We start from the raw sequence: 18,537 nt of genomic DNA, 5'->3' as shown, positions 1-18,537 counted from the left end.
TGTACTGGTGCGCTTTTGATTCCGATATGAAGTAGATGAAGATTTCCCCCTTGGTCCGAAGTGACGACCACGAGGGTTTAGAAGGGTCGGGTTGGATTTACCGCCCCAAATCTCCCTACACTTCGCTCCAATGATAATCTACATTTATAATATCCCTGTATAATATATATTAGAGTTACGATATTTTGATATCCGAAAAAGAGGACACTTTTCAAAAACTTTGAAAGTTGAAATACAGGAAAAGAATATGTTAATTTCAGGGATATCTAGATATCCCTGGTTAATTTTAATAGTTTTCGACCAATAGTACCTGTGTTGACTAATGGTCATCACTTTGACCTGACTCGCATTTTTACGATACGTCTGTGGTGTTGACACTAAAAAAAGGACATCACTACGACTCGACCTCCGTTTTGCCCGTTTTTACGAAATTCTGACGTCCGCTGCGTCGGGGTCGCGTTTTTCGTAGCTTTTTAATCATTTTTTACAGAAAAAGAGGACAAAATCCCAAAAAAATAGGACATTTAGGCGGCTCCCTCCGAGGACACTTTCAATTTATTGGGAAAAGAGGAAAAATCCTCTTAAAAGAGGACGTATGGTAACCCTAAATATATACATCTATCTCCTACAACCATAGCTACATGTATAATGTATATATAGAATATTGTATATATTGTATCGTTGCTTCGCACACTGCAGTAGGGTGGGCATTGGGTAACGAAAGCCCTGGAGCGTAACGATGATATCAACAAGCCAATTTTCTTCACTCTACTCTCTAAAACGGCAATCACATTTTCGTAATCTGTGTGGGGGAAAGGCTAGACCGCAGTCATGTCTTGTGTATGAGGGATGTTATCTATTAACGCCAAGTAAGAGAAGTTTTATAGATTATTCACTTCGTAATTCTATAGCGCGTGCTTTATAACTTCTAAAGTTGTTATTCATTCACTGCCTGTTACTGTTAGGATGTCATTCTGATTTCCATCGTTCTCTTTACGTCGTGGTATCCTTGTGAGATCGTTTCGAGCATAGTTCAGAAGAGATAGAGAGATAGATAGATAGAGAGAGAAAATTATTTATTCGCCAGCATTCCAAATTCAACATCATAAAAAGACAGTAGATTAACAACCCGCAGACGGGAGGCTTGATAGGCTATAGCATAGTGTCTTCGAAGCCCAGCCGACCCAGGCACGGCAGGCAGGACCTCATTACCCAATATGGAATCGATGTCTCGTGCACCCCGAAGATTCTACTGATTACACACAGGTGTGACGCTGAGAACCGTCTTGGCACACCAAAGATATTACGCAAAACGTACCGGGATTCCAATCCGGCTCATTACTATAGCAGGAGACTATAACTAAGAAATGAATTACCTAACTAATTAAAGAGGGATGGATGAGAAACTGAGGGTGTGGCGGTGCCACACATTTTAATCAATCAGTGTTTAACCTATCATTGATATATATATTTTTAATTTTTTAAATTCTTCTTCTTTTCCTTAACGGTTATTAGTTCTCCTCTGAGTAATATCAGCAAAGATGAAGGTTCAAATGACAGGAGGACCTCCGTGGGGATTTAGAATGACCGGCGGACACGATTTTCGACTGCCTCTTGCGATAGGAAAGGTAATCCTTTTTCGCATGCTGTGTAGCTGACTCCTGAATATATGATTGTCCTGTTCAATGCACTGCAGCATGGTTTGGCTGGTCAGGCAATGTCAGTCTGTGCTTTGTTCGTGGCTGCATATACCTTAGCAATGTCAGCCATCCATGACCAAAGTATGTATAGACCAACTTATATCAGTGACATTAGCAAATTTATGATGTCATTGTTGACACTGTCAAAATATATCGATAGCATCACTGAAGTATATGCTGACAACATCAAAAATAGTTTTATATATCAATAGTAGAGTATTTGATGATCGTCTTGGAGGTACAGAACTTCAATATACAATTGAACAATATATTGCTATATTCATATTGATTGAAATGAACCCGAATATTTTCAGCTGACACTTTTTTGGGGTGATCATCAGCAATTCTGCACTAGTTGCTGACGATTACCCCTGACGAACGCCAGCCGAATATATTCGAGTTCATTTCAATATGAATACGGTATACTAATCAAGTGTAGGCCGAATAGTAGGCTATAGTATACAAATTGTATTATGGAATGTTATATTCATATTCAAATGAACCCGTCGCATTTTGTGATACGATTGTTGATATAGGATGTTCTTTTCAATTCTCTACTAGATGCCGACGATTACCCCTGGTGATTATCAGACGAAAATATTCGGGTTTATTTATGAATATACTATGCAATTGTATATTGAAGTTCTATACCTCCAAGAAGCTCTTAAAATTGTATTTTATAAACATTGCCTAATGAACCATGATCTGATTCTGATTCTTTGCTTCAGCGCAATCCACAGTTCAAATAACTTTGTATTGCTGGTGAGCGTTATTGCATTTCTATAAAAATTTGCAAAATCTACAAGATGCAATCTACAAGATCTACAAAATGAACCGACATTTCAGTCAGCTGTGTGATTGAATATGCCGCTATGTTATGTGCTATTTTGTTTACAAGTGTTATTGTCCAAATTTTAGTTCGAAATGAAGCTGCATGTGGCTTCATGTAATGAGTAACTAGATAATTCGCAGTCAATTTGTTCAACTCTCTCTTCAAACTTGGAGTTGTCTGAAAGTATGTCACGGCCATTCTAATTCTCATCGATGCTGTCTCTTAACGCACAACTGTCTGATGTGACAGCAAATATTCAAATAAAATATTTGTCCAGAGCTGTGGAGTTAGTTAACTGTGGACTTATGGCAAGACAATGATTTATTTGCAGATTTATGTTTTTCTCATATTAGATCGGTGTAATAATCGCCAACAGTCAACTAACTATAAACTATTATTGATTTTTATACTGTAGTACTAGTTCTAGTAAATTTAAAATAATTTTGTTGCCGAATAACTAGAAAACACATGTCATTGTTTGGTGTGAATCGTGATGCCAGTGTTCTGTTGTGTGATGTTCTTGCAACTATTACTTCATTACTTGCCCCTGACGTAGCCAGGGGGTAGGTTTCGGGGGTCGAAACCCCTCCCATTTCAAACTTGAACTGATGTTCATGTGGAAAACCAATCCAGTTCCGATAAAGTAAAAATTGATGAGTTGCTTCGGAATTTAATCTGATTAGTTTTGTTTTAGTTAGTTAGTTGTGTAGTTAGTTATAGTTACAGTTCTGGTTGCGGATTTTAAAAAGTGAGTAGTTCTAGTTCTAGTCCTAGTTTTGAAAAGTGAGTAGTAGGCCTCTGGTACTAGTTTTTGAAAAGTGATTAGTTCTAATTATAATTTTAATTGCAAGTTTGGAAAAGTGAGTACTGTAGTTCTGGTTCTAGTTGTTGTTGCGGGTTTTGAAAGGTGAAGTAGTTCAAATTTAGTTCTGGTTGCGAGTTTTCAAAAATGAGTAGTTTTAGTTACAGTTCTAGTTGCCGGTTTTGTAAAGTATGTAGTTCAAATCTAGTTCTAGTTGCACATTTTGAAAATCCAGTACCTGTAGTTTGTTTGCAAGTGTGTCGCCAAATATTTCTCATAATGAACACAGCCATTATATAGGCATATGTTACAAATTACTCATTAAAATTTTGTAGAGTTTGTTGCTACTCATTTGGCGACTGCATATTCAATTATCTTCTGCTGTCAAAACCCAATCTTGTTCCCAGGTCACTGCCGGCGGAAAGGCAGCCAGAGCGGGAATATCGGAAGGTCATCACATTCTGACGGTCAACGGCGAAGACGTCACCCAACTCGCACATTTAGATGCACAAAATAAAATTAAAGCTGCAAAAACGACTCTGGTTCTAGAAATTTCAAAGTAAGATAGTTACCTATTCGCTTTTTGTTGCAATAAGTGCTGGGCAAAATCGTATACCTGAGTGGTTTGATTCTGAATCGAGTATTATGCTTTTTTAAGGCCTTTTATGGTACCACAAAGAATAATTACCAGTTCTACAACACAAAAATAATTTAACACCTTTTCAGTCCTACCTACTTCATTGCACTTTGTGACCATAGTGGGGGTGGATCACGACTTCACAGAAAGTTCATTTCCACTGTTTACCTTTGCACTATGTTTCGTATCCCGCTCAACAGCAGTCGAAATTTACAGCCTTGTAAAGTGAAAAATTGCATTGAAACTATAATTCACGTTGATAAATTAACTCATAGTGCATGGAGCATCCAGTTTCAGTACTCGATAAGTCATCTCAAACCACTCGACCTTAACCATTAGAATTAATACTCGATTCAGATTCGAGAACTTGAAGCATTGTGCCGACCCTAGTTGCATTTCACTCACATTTCTATCTTTAAAGTCTTAGAGACGGGACATTGTAATGTAATCATCTACTATGATTTATCCATGATTGTGTTGCTTCTCTTCGAGTTACCATTCAGGTAAAACATTGGATTAAAAATTTATCTTTTCCACATAGTATAATTTGGAAGCTAGGTTTAAATTGATCTTGTCCGCGTAGTACCATTTGCAAGCTAGACAACTAATCTGTAGGCTTCAATTCAATAGCTGCCAGCGCCTATTGATATTTTAGAGATCGTCATCAGAAGCCTGCATTACATGTACGATGTACCAGTACGTTACGATGGTAGTTATGAAACTACGTGGGCTAGAAATGCTCTGAAGCCCATCATTTCAACAGTTTATTCTGAACATGATGTGTAGCCTACTGGTACCGCATTTTCTGATAAGGAAAATAAGGTAAATGATTGAAACCAGAGGCATGGGGTATCTGGCTGTGTGAGATGCTGGTTTACTCACCGGCATGTTTATTGAGTGTTTGACATGAACCCTACATGAATATCATGTTGCTGCGTACATATCTCATTTGTTATCAAAGTTAGTTGCTGGAATTTGCGAAAAGGCTTCTATAAAAAGCTCGAGTCGGTCCAGGATCAATCAGATATGTGAATTTTCGATAGGTATCGAAAATGTGACGCATTGCAACACTTCCGTCAACAGATCAATCAACATTTCCTGTAGTCTATTTTTTTTTACCTTACAAGAGTAATTACCATTTGATAATATAATTAAATGTTGACTTGACTGCTCAAAACAAATTTTGACACATTTATTTTCGTCCATGAATTTGGTTTTGATGGTAGAGGTGTTTAGAAATGCACATCTTAATTCTCAATTGATTTTCCTTGTGATTTTGTTACCACGGTATCTCCTTTACTGCAGTCATTAAAAAAAAACTGAAAAGGGTGGTCTGTGCTTGACATGATTCACGCCGACTCTAATGATGTCATTTTGTGAGGAAATGGTCTGTGACGAATCTGAAGTAAGCGCTCAGAAATCGACCGGTTCAAACCGCCTGGCGTCGTCTCGTCAGTGAATTGAATTAAATGCCAACATGCTGCAAAGGCAACCTACATTTCAAAGTGTGTAGGATATAAGCAACATGCTGCAATGATAATAATAAGCTACGTAGTAACACCATTATATGATACTCTCACTAACTTTCTAATTAACCCAAAATATATAGAGATACTCTTGGAGGTACATAACTTGAATATACAATTGAATAGTATATTCACATTGAAATAAACCAGAGTATTTTCGGCTGACACCCGTCAGTGGTAATCGTCAGCACCTAGTAGAGAATAGGTAAGAACATTGTATATCGACAATTGCATAATCAAATATGACGTAGGACATTATTTTTCATTTGTAGTCTACCTCAGACTGTCAGCATTTGAATAAGATTGGACTGGCTTGAAGTGAAGTAATATTGACATCCATGAAATTTGTCAAGTTTTTCCTTTGTGTGCCGGGACGGTTGCCTTATTTCTTTGAATACCTTTCTATGTTGTCAGCAAATCGTCACTTGATCGATAGTCAATAGCGGCCCATCGTTTCTCACCGACCGACTCAAAACATTGGCGCGACCTTATAAGGCGCATAATAGCCATTGATAGAAAGGAGCCTTTTATCAATCTTAAGTGAACTCAACACAGTGATTTCAGTCGATCTTTTTACCAATAAGTGCCATCAAAATTTTCTGCTTGGTGCCTACCGTTTGTTTGGCCAATTCTTTTTATCTAACCAGACTTTAATTCTTATGATTCGAGTCAAGTAGTGAAAAATGATTATTTTTGTAGTACTGAAATTGTGCGCTCTTTGCCGCTAAGAGTAAATTTATCAACGAGACATATAGTTTTGGTAGAAATAATTAAGATATGTTGTTGTACGACGAAAGATCGTTTCTGGGGTTGGTAAAGTAGGCCACAAGCTGTAAACTATCAACTGATAAGTTCACCAACAGTGCAAAATCCACGATACAAACAAAATGCAGAGGTAAAAATTTTTTTTGACTTTGTAAACAATTTTGACAAATTTTGACCTAACGCTACAATTTTGACATGTCAAAAAAAATCGCCCTTTATATTCCTTGTGTCGCATAGAGGGTACTAGATTTTGTCTAGCCCTAGTTTAATCATTCAAATGCTTCATGCCATGCCCAAGTGTTTCCAAATAGACATTGTTTGATATTGTGATTATCCGAAACCATATTTCTGTAATTTTCTCTGTAGTCGCGGTTTCTAGTGTTTGTCATACAACAGGGGTGCATGGGTGACCATTATGCGAATCATGGTGCGCATGTTAATTGTGATTCTTGTGCTGCTTCTGCATCATGTAAAACTGCTGTGTCATCAATGTCTGAACTTGAGCTAACTATATGAAATGCATTTTGCTGAGTCATTGTATCCCTTCGGAAAATATATTTAACTTCTCACCATAACTCGTTGCAGTATCATGCGGACATATTACTATGTGAAATTTGCTAAAAACTCACTATCAAACTAAAGTGTAATCTCCAAATATGGATGGTAGTTGCGTGTGCCAGACATCATAAATGTCCTGAGGGTTTCACGCTCCGATGGTATCGAGTAATGTGTCTCGGTGTAGGAATAATTGGAATAGTTTGTGCACTCTGCAAAGCGTGTGTGCCTTTTTTTCTAGTCGAATTTGTCGAAGTGCAATGATCAGAGTGTTGCTCTCTCTTAGCAATTAGCGGTGTTACATTTGCAGAAGATGTATGTATCAGTATAGTGCTAGTGTGAGTCGAGACTTGAAAGGCGTATTGTTTTCTTAGGCTTTAATCTTTCTGACAAACTGGGAGTTTTGCTCAGAATGAGAGTTGGACAACCTGAAAATTTTACAGCTTTCCCAATTTAGAATTCGAATTCGAATTACGGCTAAACCTTTTTTTCCAAATTAGACTAGAATTAGAATTGAAGCTACACAGTTTTTTCCAAGTTAGATTAGTATTAGAATTATAGCGTTGTCTGTACAGCAATCTTGGCTTGTTTTGCATGATACAGTTGCATTGCCAGAAATGCCAGAAATTCGATTAGAATTTAAATTAAAGCATGAAAACGTTTCACAAATTAAATTAGAATGGGATCGAAGAATTATTTCTAAAATTAGAAGATTACAATTAATTAGACAAGAATTATCTAGCTGTCCAAGCCTAGCTGAAATTTGATCAATCCCTTGTTTCAATATCGACAAGAATTATGCTCCAGAACCTACATCACAACCCAAAGAGTATTTGTTGACATGATTGAGGCCTAGAGCCGCTCCCTGCAATGTAGATGCAAGATGCATGCAATGCCAGGCACGCATTAAATAATGTTAAATATCTCGTAAACATATCATAAAATTGTGTGTTGCTCCTCTGTGTATCTATTTATTATGTTGTGAGCGGTGACTAGGCCAGTCATCGGATCAGTGCTGTTGGAATGCAGAATCTGATCAGGGTAACAAGGCGTCCAGTTATCCCTTAGTTCGCTTACTAGTGTAAGGAACATTGATTAAAGTCAACTGTGAAACAGCTCTTATGCCTAGAATATTTTATATGGGTTGATATTAGTAGTAACGAGAGATTGATAATTCCATCGGTTTGGATGAAATTTTATCAGTTCAAAACACCACAAAATAGTGATGAAATGAAAAGATAGAGGTGATTTGAAACAATCTGTGGTAGTCTTTCAAACAGGAATCTGAAACTTTTGGTTTACCTGAAAATGCTACAGGAGAACTCTGTAGAAGCACAGTGGGAAACGAGCCTCGAGCCAAGCTCGGTGTACAGACATTTGCCATTCTCGTGCTTATTAGAACTCTAATTTGATATGAACTGAACTTCATTTTTTTATTTCTGTTCAATTCGGAATTTAATTTCATTTCCAACTTTTTTGTGAATCCAGTAATTGTAATCTAATTAGAGAAAGAATGGTCAGTAATTCTAATTCCAACCTAATTTGAAAAGGTTGAAAATTTTCTACATGTCCAATTCCACGTGTTGGTTAAAGTTACGGTGTTTTCCCGCTTTTTAAAATCTTTTTGTATCTTTAAATGAGCCGTCAGATCAATCTCCTACATCACCCCTTTGTCGCTGCTTGTTACGTTTTTTGACTGCGAAATAATTCCTTCATTTTTGCAACAGTGCTCCTGTAGCTAAGCCGGCAGTTCCAGAAATCCAAGCACCCGCGTACAAGGCTCCAACGTACAGTCAACCGGCTCATAAAGGGCCGCAGAAAACTTCAAACGTCTATACTCCAGGTGAATTAGGACTAGGTCTTGGGGAAAAAGCAAGAGGTTAATCATATTACTCTGTATTCGAGTATCATTATAATGTCATATCAATTTGAAAGATGTGGAAAACTCAAATATGTACCTTTCATGCGACGATAAACAATATATTTCCAGTTTTACATCACATTGAAGATAATATGGTATTTTTTGACCATACCTATTTCATTGCACTTTGTGACAATGCTATCGGTCTTCACAGGTATGCGATTTCCACTACCGCACCGTATGTAGATTTGTACTCCATGTTTCCTGTGCTGCGATACCACCAATTTAGGTTTCAAGGCCTCTACAGTGAAAAATTGTAGCGAAACTATAATTTACGTTGATAAATAACCTCGTAGTGGCAAGGAGCGTATGATTTTAAAAAATCGAAAAATCATATCTCACTGCTTGGTACGAATCGTTGTGCCCTAATAAAGATGCAAGACCGTCGATTGTAAACTCGAGTCTGTATTGTCACAGCCAACAAGCCGGCAGCAACGTCGCATTCCAAAACAGTGTCGCTACCTTCAACAATGGCTGCTCAACCGACCCGCTATTCTTCTCACAACAAGACCACGAGTTTTGAAGAGAAAAAGTAAGTCGCAAAAAGTCGCGTTGAATTTGAAAAAATGCTTGAATTTCATGAAGTGAAGTGAGTTCTGCTCCGGCTAGAGCAGATTTGGGCTTGGAAACTAAATCTGACGTGCTTGGAATTTAGAAAATTAAATTTTATTTTGAATGTTAACGTGTAACCTAAATCGGGATGCCTTTACTGTGCCATGCGTACGTAGCCTATATATATGCCGTGTATGTAATCTAGGTTCAAAATAACACCAAATTAGCAAAAAAAGGCCGTAGCAATTGAAGTTGCACGTCATTATATTCATAAATAATGACAAAAATAAAGGTTTTGAGCTAAACTACATGGAAACTGTAACATTGAAGTGGAAACTGTAACATTGAAGTTAGATATGACAAATACATACAAATTCATGCATAATTGCATGCATGCATAAACTTGATGTACTGGTATATGAATAAATGCGGATTCCAACTCAAGCGTTACTGTTTTCTGATGCATGGTTTGCACTTTGTTTGTTGGCATGGTTACGTTAAGAATTTACGCGGTTTGTGATTTAAATTATTTTTTATGTGAATACAGCCTGTGTAAACAATGTCATTCGCTGCTTTCAATATATAAGTAAAATTAATACACTGCAGAATATTATGGTTTCAAGAGCTTCTTGGAGGTACTGAGCTTCAATATACATTCTTCTTCTTCAATTGCCTTCAACTTCAATATTTTCGGCTGACACTCATCAGGGGTAATTGTTCACAACTAGTAGAGAATTGGAAAAACATTGTATATTAAAAATCGTATCGCAAAACGGCATGAAATTTCGATTTCGTCATATTTTGTGATACGATTGTTGATATACAATGTTCTTTCCAATTCTCTACTAGTTGCTGACGATTACCCCTGACGAGTGTCAGCCGAAAATGTTCGGGTTCATTTCAATATGAATATACTATTCAATTATGGTTTCACTCAAGTGTTACCTTTTGGCCCGCCCCGCCATATTCTCGGCTTCTGGGAAAATGATTTCTCACTCCTGGGCTAGAGGAGCAAAAACAAATCCCGATACCCAATTGGCGACATTTCAGCGTCACTCCGGACATCGAGTACCGGCCTGTCGACTCTCGAGATTCACAAAGAAGATTATACGAAGAACTGCAAGATTCCGACTATGCTCCGACGGCCCATCAGTCCACTCTGCAATCTCCGTCAATGCAGGCCTTGGCACGGAGCAGTGCTTATGGTGAGTTACCGCCCAGTAACCACAGGTGGTCATGGTCAGTATCAGTAGGGCTGCTCAAATATTCTTTTCTCTTTAAATTTTACCGGCTGCTTGATAAAATTGTTAGGTTAGGCTCAAGGTTAGTCCAACCTGTTGAAGCATTGCTATAAGAGACAAAATTTTTGCATCCATAAATAAAAATAACTATTGCAAGAATGAAATCTGAGTTGATATGAAATGAACTTGATTTTTGTTGTATTTCCGTCTTATTCAGAACTGAAATCATGTTCCAAGTTTTTACAAATTCAGTCATTTCAATTTAGGAAAATATGTGGAACTAGAACTTCTGATCCAATTTGGAAAATAAAATTGTGTAGCTGTAATTCTAATTCAAATCAAACACAGTGTAGCTATCATTCTAAGCTTAATCTAATTTGGAAAAATCTGTCTAGTTATAATTCTAATTTTAATATAATTTGAAAAATTCTGTGTAGCGATAATTCTAATTTTAATCTAATTTGGAAAAATCTGTGTAGATATAATTCTAATTTTAATATAATTTGAAAAATTCTGTGTAGCGATAATTCTAATTTTAATCTAATTTGGAAAAAGCGGTGTAACTATAATTATAATTCAAATATAATCCAGAAGACACAGTGTAGCTAACATTCTAATTCTAATCGAACTCGGAAAACACTGTGTAGTTATCATATACTCATTTTAATCTAAATTGGAAAAAAAGACTGCATAGCTACCATTCTAATCCAATTTATAAAAGGCAAAAATTTCCTAGTTCCAACTATCCCTTTACCAGTAGTTGTCACACTATCTCTTCATGCTTCTTCGTTACAGCCGAGTCTTCGCAAGACCCAAAATCAATCCAAGTCACCGGTGAAATCCGCGATTTAATTCTAGAAGAGGAAGGCAACGGTTCCTTGCGGGCTCCTGGACCAAAAGTTTTTGAGCCGCAGCAAAAGATTAGTAACCAGTAAGTGTGGCTCTTATGGTTGTTTTCTTCACCAGTAGCAGCGTTGTTATGACTCGACTTGACTCGAGTCATTTTCTTGAATATGGAAAATGACTCGGCTTGACTTGAATCAATTTTTGTATTGATTCGACTTGTACTAGAGAAGACTTGTGCAAACTACTGGATTTTTAAAAGTTGCAACTAGAACTGGAACTACTTGCATTCCAAATATTGCAACTAGAACTAGAACTACTCACTTTTAATAAATCGCAACTAGAAGCACACACTTTTCGAATCTTACAACTAGAATTACTCATATTTCAAAATTTGCAACTAGAGCTACTCACTTTTTAAAACTTGCAACGAGTACTAGAAATAACGACCTTTAGAACTTTGCAACTAACTTACTAATTAAAACACAACTTTTAAGATTCAATTCTAAAGCAACTAATAACTACCGAATTACAATTTGCTAAGAATTTGAAATGGGAGGAGTTTTAAACCCCACACCCCCACCGTTAGTAGTCATGACTCTGAGCTAGCAATTGGAGCAAGAACATCACACAACCGAACACCATTACTCAAAACTCGGACGGTCAAGTCAGGCATTTTATTGTGAAGAATAGAGAAGCCACCACATTATTGGGCGGCCTATTTTTTCTATCGGTACTGGTACTTGACACAACACTTTGACTCGGAATCTACCCTCTGCATCCCGACTTGAACTCGTTGATGAATTGAATATGACTCGACTTGACTCTAGTCAAAACTGCGGAATTGAGATTGACTTGTGACTCGTAACATTGTGACCTGATTATAACTGCGTCAATAAGTGTGTTTTGTGTGATTGTTTGTTTCGTTTTGGTAGACAAAAATTCTACTTCAAACTAAGTTCAGGCATCACAATGGGACTCCTTCAATCAAACTCTGGGTATTCTCAGGAGGTCTTCAATCTTTTGTGTTGTCCCCGGTGCTATTCATAAACGCTACGTAATTGGATTGCCCGTCAATCGATACAGTTCTGTCTACGTTTGTTTCACCACAAAACCTTTTGTTACATTCACAATGGAATTGCGGAGATTCCTGGCATTCCACCTAAACGACCAGTCTGCGTTTTCAAAATATCTTTGATCGTACGAATAATGAGCCGTACGTTTGGCCTTTCTGGCCTGTAATTTGTAATAATTAGTTTGGAAATGCGCTCTTTTACTATTTTCAGCGGTTCCACCGGTTCGGAATCGTGTATAAAGTTAGTAATAAGAGTATTGAATTATATATAGACTTTAAATAAAATGCCTGAAGGGTAGGGTCGAAAAGTGACCCCTCAAAATTTGACTGTGGACATTGTCGGGTCATTCAGAGACATCCCTGGTTGAAAACGATCCCCTAATTTCGCGTTTTAGTGACAAGAAGCGGATATAATTCGCAATTTTCATGCTTCTGTGATTGTGATTACGGTATGTCACAACATGGTAGTAGGGAGTCGAACAGCTGTGATAATCTGTGACTGCTAGACTGCCAATATTAATCTATTTCTTATAGCTTACACGTGTCCAGATACAGCCTTTATAGTTTATCTCATGTTCAAGCATGGGAATGGCTGTAAAGCTGTTGAAGTAGATACTGTGAAGTTTTGGAAACGCACCTTAAGTTAGATGCCATATATTTTTATTATCGGCTGAATATATCAGTCTGGCTCGAATCAAAGCACTCATGTTCTAAGAATCCATTGGTCGCACAATTCGAGTGGTAACAATTAAAACTTTTACCTTTTTTTTTCTCATTTCTCTCTTCTATTTTTAGATCCTCTCCAACCCCGTATTCGGGGGTGAGCAGCAACGATTTCGTCCAACCCCGTTCCCCCCCATCGCCCAACTACAGCAACCACTCCTCGGCCCCGCCAAGCAACTCTCAACCGACGAGGTCAAAAGCAGCCGGAAATATTTCAAAATTCATTCAGTCTTCGGGCGCGAAACAGGGTGCCCCCACGTTTTTGAAGGTGGGTATCGCCAGTGTTGGACGACATGAAAATTTTCAGTTTTTCCAAATTATATTATAATTAGAATTATCGAATTTTCATATACCGTACTTGAAGATTGAATTCAATTCCGAATTAACGATAAACTTTACAAAAATCAAGTTCAGGTCATATCAAATCTAACAAGCACAAGAACGGCAAATGTCTGTACAGCAAACTTGGCACGTTCTGCACGATATATTCTCCTGTAGCATTTTCAGAAAAACCAGAAATGAGATTGGAATTAAAACGAGAGTTTAGAAACCTTTCGAGAGACTGCATTAAATTGCTTACGATCGAAAATTGCACAAGAAACAATTTTGTTTTAGGATAAATTATTAATATTATATTCCAACTGATTATTTTGAATTTACAACAGGTGTTTGACGTGTAACTGATTGAATTAGTGCGACGTTATTTGAGTGTTTAGCTAGATACTTACATGTATGATTGGAGTTTATTTAGGTAAATGTTATCCATGAAATTCTCCAACTATGAAGAATAATATCCCCACCCCAATTATAATGATGTTGCTGTATTTTGATTTAAAACGGTTTTCAGTGTGTTAAAATAACAAGTAGTTTGAATTTCTGCACTTTATCATGCGACTGAGCCGTTTGATTTCCATTAAACCCATACAGCAAAAATATGAGATTTAATAGTCAAAATAGCCCCATGGGTTGTCTCCAAACCAGAGCCTATTTGAAAAACTAACATATTCGGAATCAGTGCCATTCAGAACCCCCAAAACCACTCTTACTTTGTCTGCCTAAAAATATGCGTTGACCAGTGTTATCTACCTGGGTCTCGCTCGTCAGCCAGACAGAATAGGACTTTGTTTGTGACGTTAAACTTGCGTCTGCAGGAATTGCAAGACCTTCGCTGCCCCATCGGGGACCCGGCCGTCCTTGAAATCAGGACCAGCAATGTCTTGCCCCTGCCGACTGTCGCCTGGTATCACAACGAGCGGCCCATCCGAGAATCCAGAGAAAAGGACATCAAGTTTCTGAGCAGAGGTGAGACGCATAAGTTTGGTTTAGTTTATTGCTATGTAGATAGATTAAGATAACTCCATAAAAGAGCGGTAACACTGGAGTCAATTGTGAAAATGCTCTTGCAGTCGGTGCCTAGAAAATTTTAGATGGGTGAATATTGATAGTCGCGCAAGCGATTACAAATCTCTATGTTGACTTTTGTTCAGGCATCGTGCACACACTTGTGCTGGGCGAATTCGCAAAAGACATGGCCGGCAGATATCGCTGCGTTCTCACAAACCGACACGGCTCGGCCAGCTGCAGTTCCATTCTCTCCGTGGAGTATCACGGCGACCACCAGACCATCGTCAGCCCTCCGAGCCCCGGATACCGGCCCCAGTCGAATTACTCGCACCAGCCGGTGGCCGACGTCAAGAGGCCAGCTAGAGCCAGCAATTCCGCGGGCTTGTATTCTCAAAACGTGGCGAGAGAAGCTTACAACGCGCAGACAAGGAGACAGAGTTCAAAGTAAGAGTTGAGGGGCTAGAAAATTTTAAGAGTTTCCATATTATATTATAATTATAGCTACACATTTTTTTTCCAAATTTGATCGGACATAGAATTATAGCTACGCGGTTTTTCTCCTAATTAGATTATAATTATAATTATGGTTGATTCTCATAACCACGAGAATAGCAAATGTCTGGGCAGCAAGCTTTGCTCGTTTCTCATGATGCAGTTCTTCTGTAGCATGTTCAGGAAAACCAGAACTTGAGATTAGAATTGGAACAAGGAAACATTTCAAAAATTAGCTCAGAATTAGTTTGCCGGGATTTCGCTTTAATTAGTGTAATTAGACAACTAGAATTATCTAATCATTAAAGTCTGCTTACTACAGAGGAACGTTTTTTGTGCAATAATACTTCTGTTGATTACACGGGTCAAAATGCACCTAGAACTTTTTTAATGTCAAAATTTTCAATTTTTCAAGGTTTCAGGCCAAAAAATAATCGTCCTACTAATGGCAGTTTACAGAGAGTCCAAGTGATTGTGTCGACTGTTCAGTTTCGGGTTAAAGTCTTGTTAAGCCCACTTTTTACAACTCTGCTAGGTGATACCGAATGATTCACATTCATAATACACTCATTTTCCTCACTTTTAGCCGTTTATGGTCGCATTTTCAATAGACGAAATACCGATAGTGTGGCAACTTTACTATTCTTCGAAATTGCAATGAAGAATAGAATGGCTCGCAGTCATAATATAGTAATTGTCCTTAATTTGCTGGCCCTATTTTCCAAGTATCAGGACTGATGGACGAAATACCAATAATGTGGTGACTTTGCTGTTCTTTTAAGTTACAATGAAACGTCTGTCATGGCCGTCCGAGTCTCGAGTCATATGACTTGGTCCGAGTCATGCGTAATGACCGGAGTACAAGTCGAGTCAATACACAGATTGACTCGTGTCGAGTCATTTTGTGTCATTTTAGAAAATGACTCGAGTCAAGTCGAGTCACCAAAAATTCTTGACTCGAGTCATAACAACCCTTAATGTACTGCGAACAAGAAAGAGTCAATGATTAGAGATTTCGAATACTGAAATTATTTGCTCATCGCCACTCAGAGTTAAGTTATCAACATGAATCACCTCAAAAGATTGATTGATTGATTCGATACGTTCACGTTTGACTCAGGGATGAGAACGAGGAGGGGGAGAGTGCGGTGATGCGCGCGCTGCGAGAACAAGGTCAAGTCGGTGACGAAAAATCTCAAGCCCAGTCGAGATCCATGAAGATGCTGCAAGACAACTTGATGACGGAATCGGCCGACTTGTGACCATAGAGTCCACAGAAACTAGACCGCCGTCTCCACGATGAAATGTTCGGCCGTATCTTAGATGCCATTACGGATGTAATCCTTCATAGCGATATCGATTCCGCGTTACCGGCGTATGATTCTATTTAATCGGAGTTGCTCGGAAATTCACGCCGTTGTTAAGGGATCGTGACTTTGCGAATTTCATGTAAACTGTAATTATGAATTTTTAATCGGAGCTCATTTTCAAGCATCATGCGGCGATTTATCGGCTGCGGTATCTTTTATTTGTGCGACTAGAAATTATGTTGTCGGTAGGGCTGGGCATGATGAGTCGGGTCGGGTGTTGAGATATGATTTGCCACGAAGACTCGTTACAATACAATTGGAACCTCGATTCGTCCTATCGCAACATATGAAACATGTAGTACAAAGCTATGCATGTTACTGGAAATGATATATCTGTCAAGTCATGATCAGCCCACAACATTGGCACAAAGTGCAATGTAATAGGTGTGGTCGGAAAAATACTAAATATTCTTCCATGTGATGTAGAACAGGCGTTATATTCTTTGTGGTAGATGTTTGAACTTTCCACATCTTTCATACTTGAATACTCGATTCAGTGTCAAATCGTTCAGGTACTCGATTTCGCCCAGCCCTAGTAGTCGGTTTTCGCACTGCCTTACCCATCGTTGATCCCATCGTATCAACTGCCTATTACAATGTAAATGCGCTTTGCTGTAAGCAAGAGTGACCGTGTGTGTTTTTTCTTCTCTCGCTCGTTATGTTCTTACGTCATGATCTCTGCTGACCAGTATATCTCTATTAACTTGTTTCAAATAAACAGGATGTTTGCATTTGTTTGTCTGCTGCACAAATTCCAAGGATGACATGGCGCCGATTTTGGATCAACTGAACTCGGCTAGGTACAGAGTCGGACACCTATTGAATTGTCATCTCTTCCCAATTAGATTAGAGTTGAATAGCACATCCATATTAAAATAAACACGAATATCTTCCTCTGACACGGGTCTGCAATTAGTGGTGAATTTAAAAGAACTCTGTATATCAATACGATCGTATCACACATACAATGTTATTTCCAATTCTCGTCACAATTTTTTGTTGACTCTAATCATTTTCATAAAAACAGAATATGATTTGCGGGCAGACTAACTACTCATTTAGTCAGCTGACGGCCAACTAACTTACGTTTTTTTGAGTACTCTCGTTCTAGTTGCAGATGAGTAGTTCTAGTGGCGGATATTGAAAAGTGAGTAGTTTTAGTTCTTGTTACGGATATTAAAAAGTTCTAGTTGCAGATTTTGGAAAGTGACTTTCATCAGGCAATTGATTTTGACTAACTTTTGGGCGCTGGAATAAAAAATGACTTCCGTTTTTCTCTATCACGTTTCTCTATCAGTTTTTGGGTTAGGCACCCACCACGTTGCCTCAAAACCCATATAATAGAAGTCAAAGAAAATTGAAGCGAAATCCGTGGATGACCACAAAGCTGATTCAACTCATCCGTAAACGTAACCGGTGGCATAACCGAATAGACACCAAGAACTGCCCAGAAGATGAACGAGAAAGATTTCGACGTTTCAGGAATCGCACCGTGCATCTCATTTCCAAGGCAAAAGCAAAGTACAATGAGAGATTTTTCAACAGACACATAAAGGACACTCGAAAAACATGGTCAGGACTTAACTCTCTCCTACATCGAAAAAAAGGCCATAAGTCTGTTTCGGAAATTGTGAATTCGGATACCGGAAACAAACTTTCAGACCCGGCGGCCATCGCGAATCACTTCAATGAATATTTTTGTAACGTAGGCCCAAATATTGCTTCTTCTATTACAAAACCTGTGTCGGCCAGGTCAGAGGTGAGATCGATATCCCAGTCAATTGTGCTTGAACCTACGACCAAATACGAAGTAGAAGTAGCCATCCACAAACTGAAATCGCACAAGGCCGACGGCTATGACCAAATCCCATCATGGTTTTTAAAAATGATAAGCCTGCATATCGGTCAATATATGGCCCATTTTTTCAACTTCATGATAGAAAATGGAGTCTACCCAAGCTATCTAAAAAAAGCCAGAGTAGTCCCTGTACACAAAGCTGGGGATAGAACTAATGTCACCAACTACCGTCCGATATCCGTTCTCCCATGCATCGGGATTGTATTCGAAAAGTTGCTCCTCTCCCGCCTGTCCTCATTCCTCGCCAAAATGTCTGTCATTTCCCCTCAACAATTTGGCTTCCGAAACAAACACCAAACCG

General features: G+C 38.4%; 1 protein-coding gene across 1 annotated transcript; it reads left to right on the top strand.

Annotated features, from left to right (window-relative positions):
- The first annotated feature begins 1,470 nt into the window (after nt 1–1,470).
- LOC145458477 (uncharacterized) lies at nt 1,471–17,109 on the top strand. The gene is made up of 10 exons (XM_080336852.1): nt 1,471–1,628; nt 3,742–3,893; nt 8,545–8,660; nt 9,156–9,270; nt 10,341–10,495; nt 11,327–11,462; nt 13,245–13,440; nt 14,324–14,474; nt 14,660–14,960; nt 16,129–17,109. Exons 1-10 carry the CDS (start codon nt 1,542–1,544, stop codon nt 16,268–16,270), a joined length of 1,551 nt encoding a protein of 516 aa, XP_080192978.1. The 5' UTR covers nt 1,471–1,541; the 3' UTR covers nt 16,271–17,109.
- Nucleotides 17,110–18,537: the final 1,428 nt, after the last annotated feature.

Source organism: Botryllus schlosseri, chromosome 16, assembly GCF_051294905.1.
Source record: "Botryllus schlosseri isolate E-star chromosome 16, Bs_hap1, whole genome shotgun sequence".
Taxonomy (NCBI): domain Eukaryota; kingdom Metazoa; phylum Chordata; class Ascidiacea; order Stolidobranchia; family Styelidae; genus Botryllus; species Botryllus schlosseri.
Note: the sequence above shows the minus strand (reverse complement) of the source record. Positions and strands in the feature narration are given on the sequence as shown.

Coding starts and splice junctions, on each gene's coding strand:
- LOC145458477 (XM_080336852.1), top strand. CDS start 1,542: ATGAAGGTTCAAATGACAGGAGGACCTCCGTGGGGATTTAGAATGACC. Junction 3,894..8,544: donor CTGGTTCTAGAAATTTCAAA/GTAAGATAGTTA, acceptor TTTTTGCAACAG/TGCTCCTGTAGCTAAGCCGG. Junction 10,496..11,326: donor GGCACGGAGCAGTGCTTATG/GTGAGTTACCGC, acceptor TCTTCGTTACAG/CCGAGTCTTCGCAAGACCCA.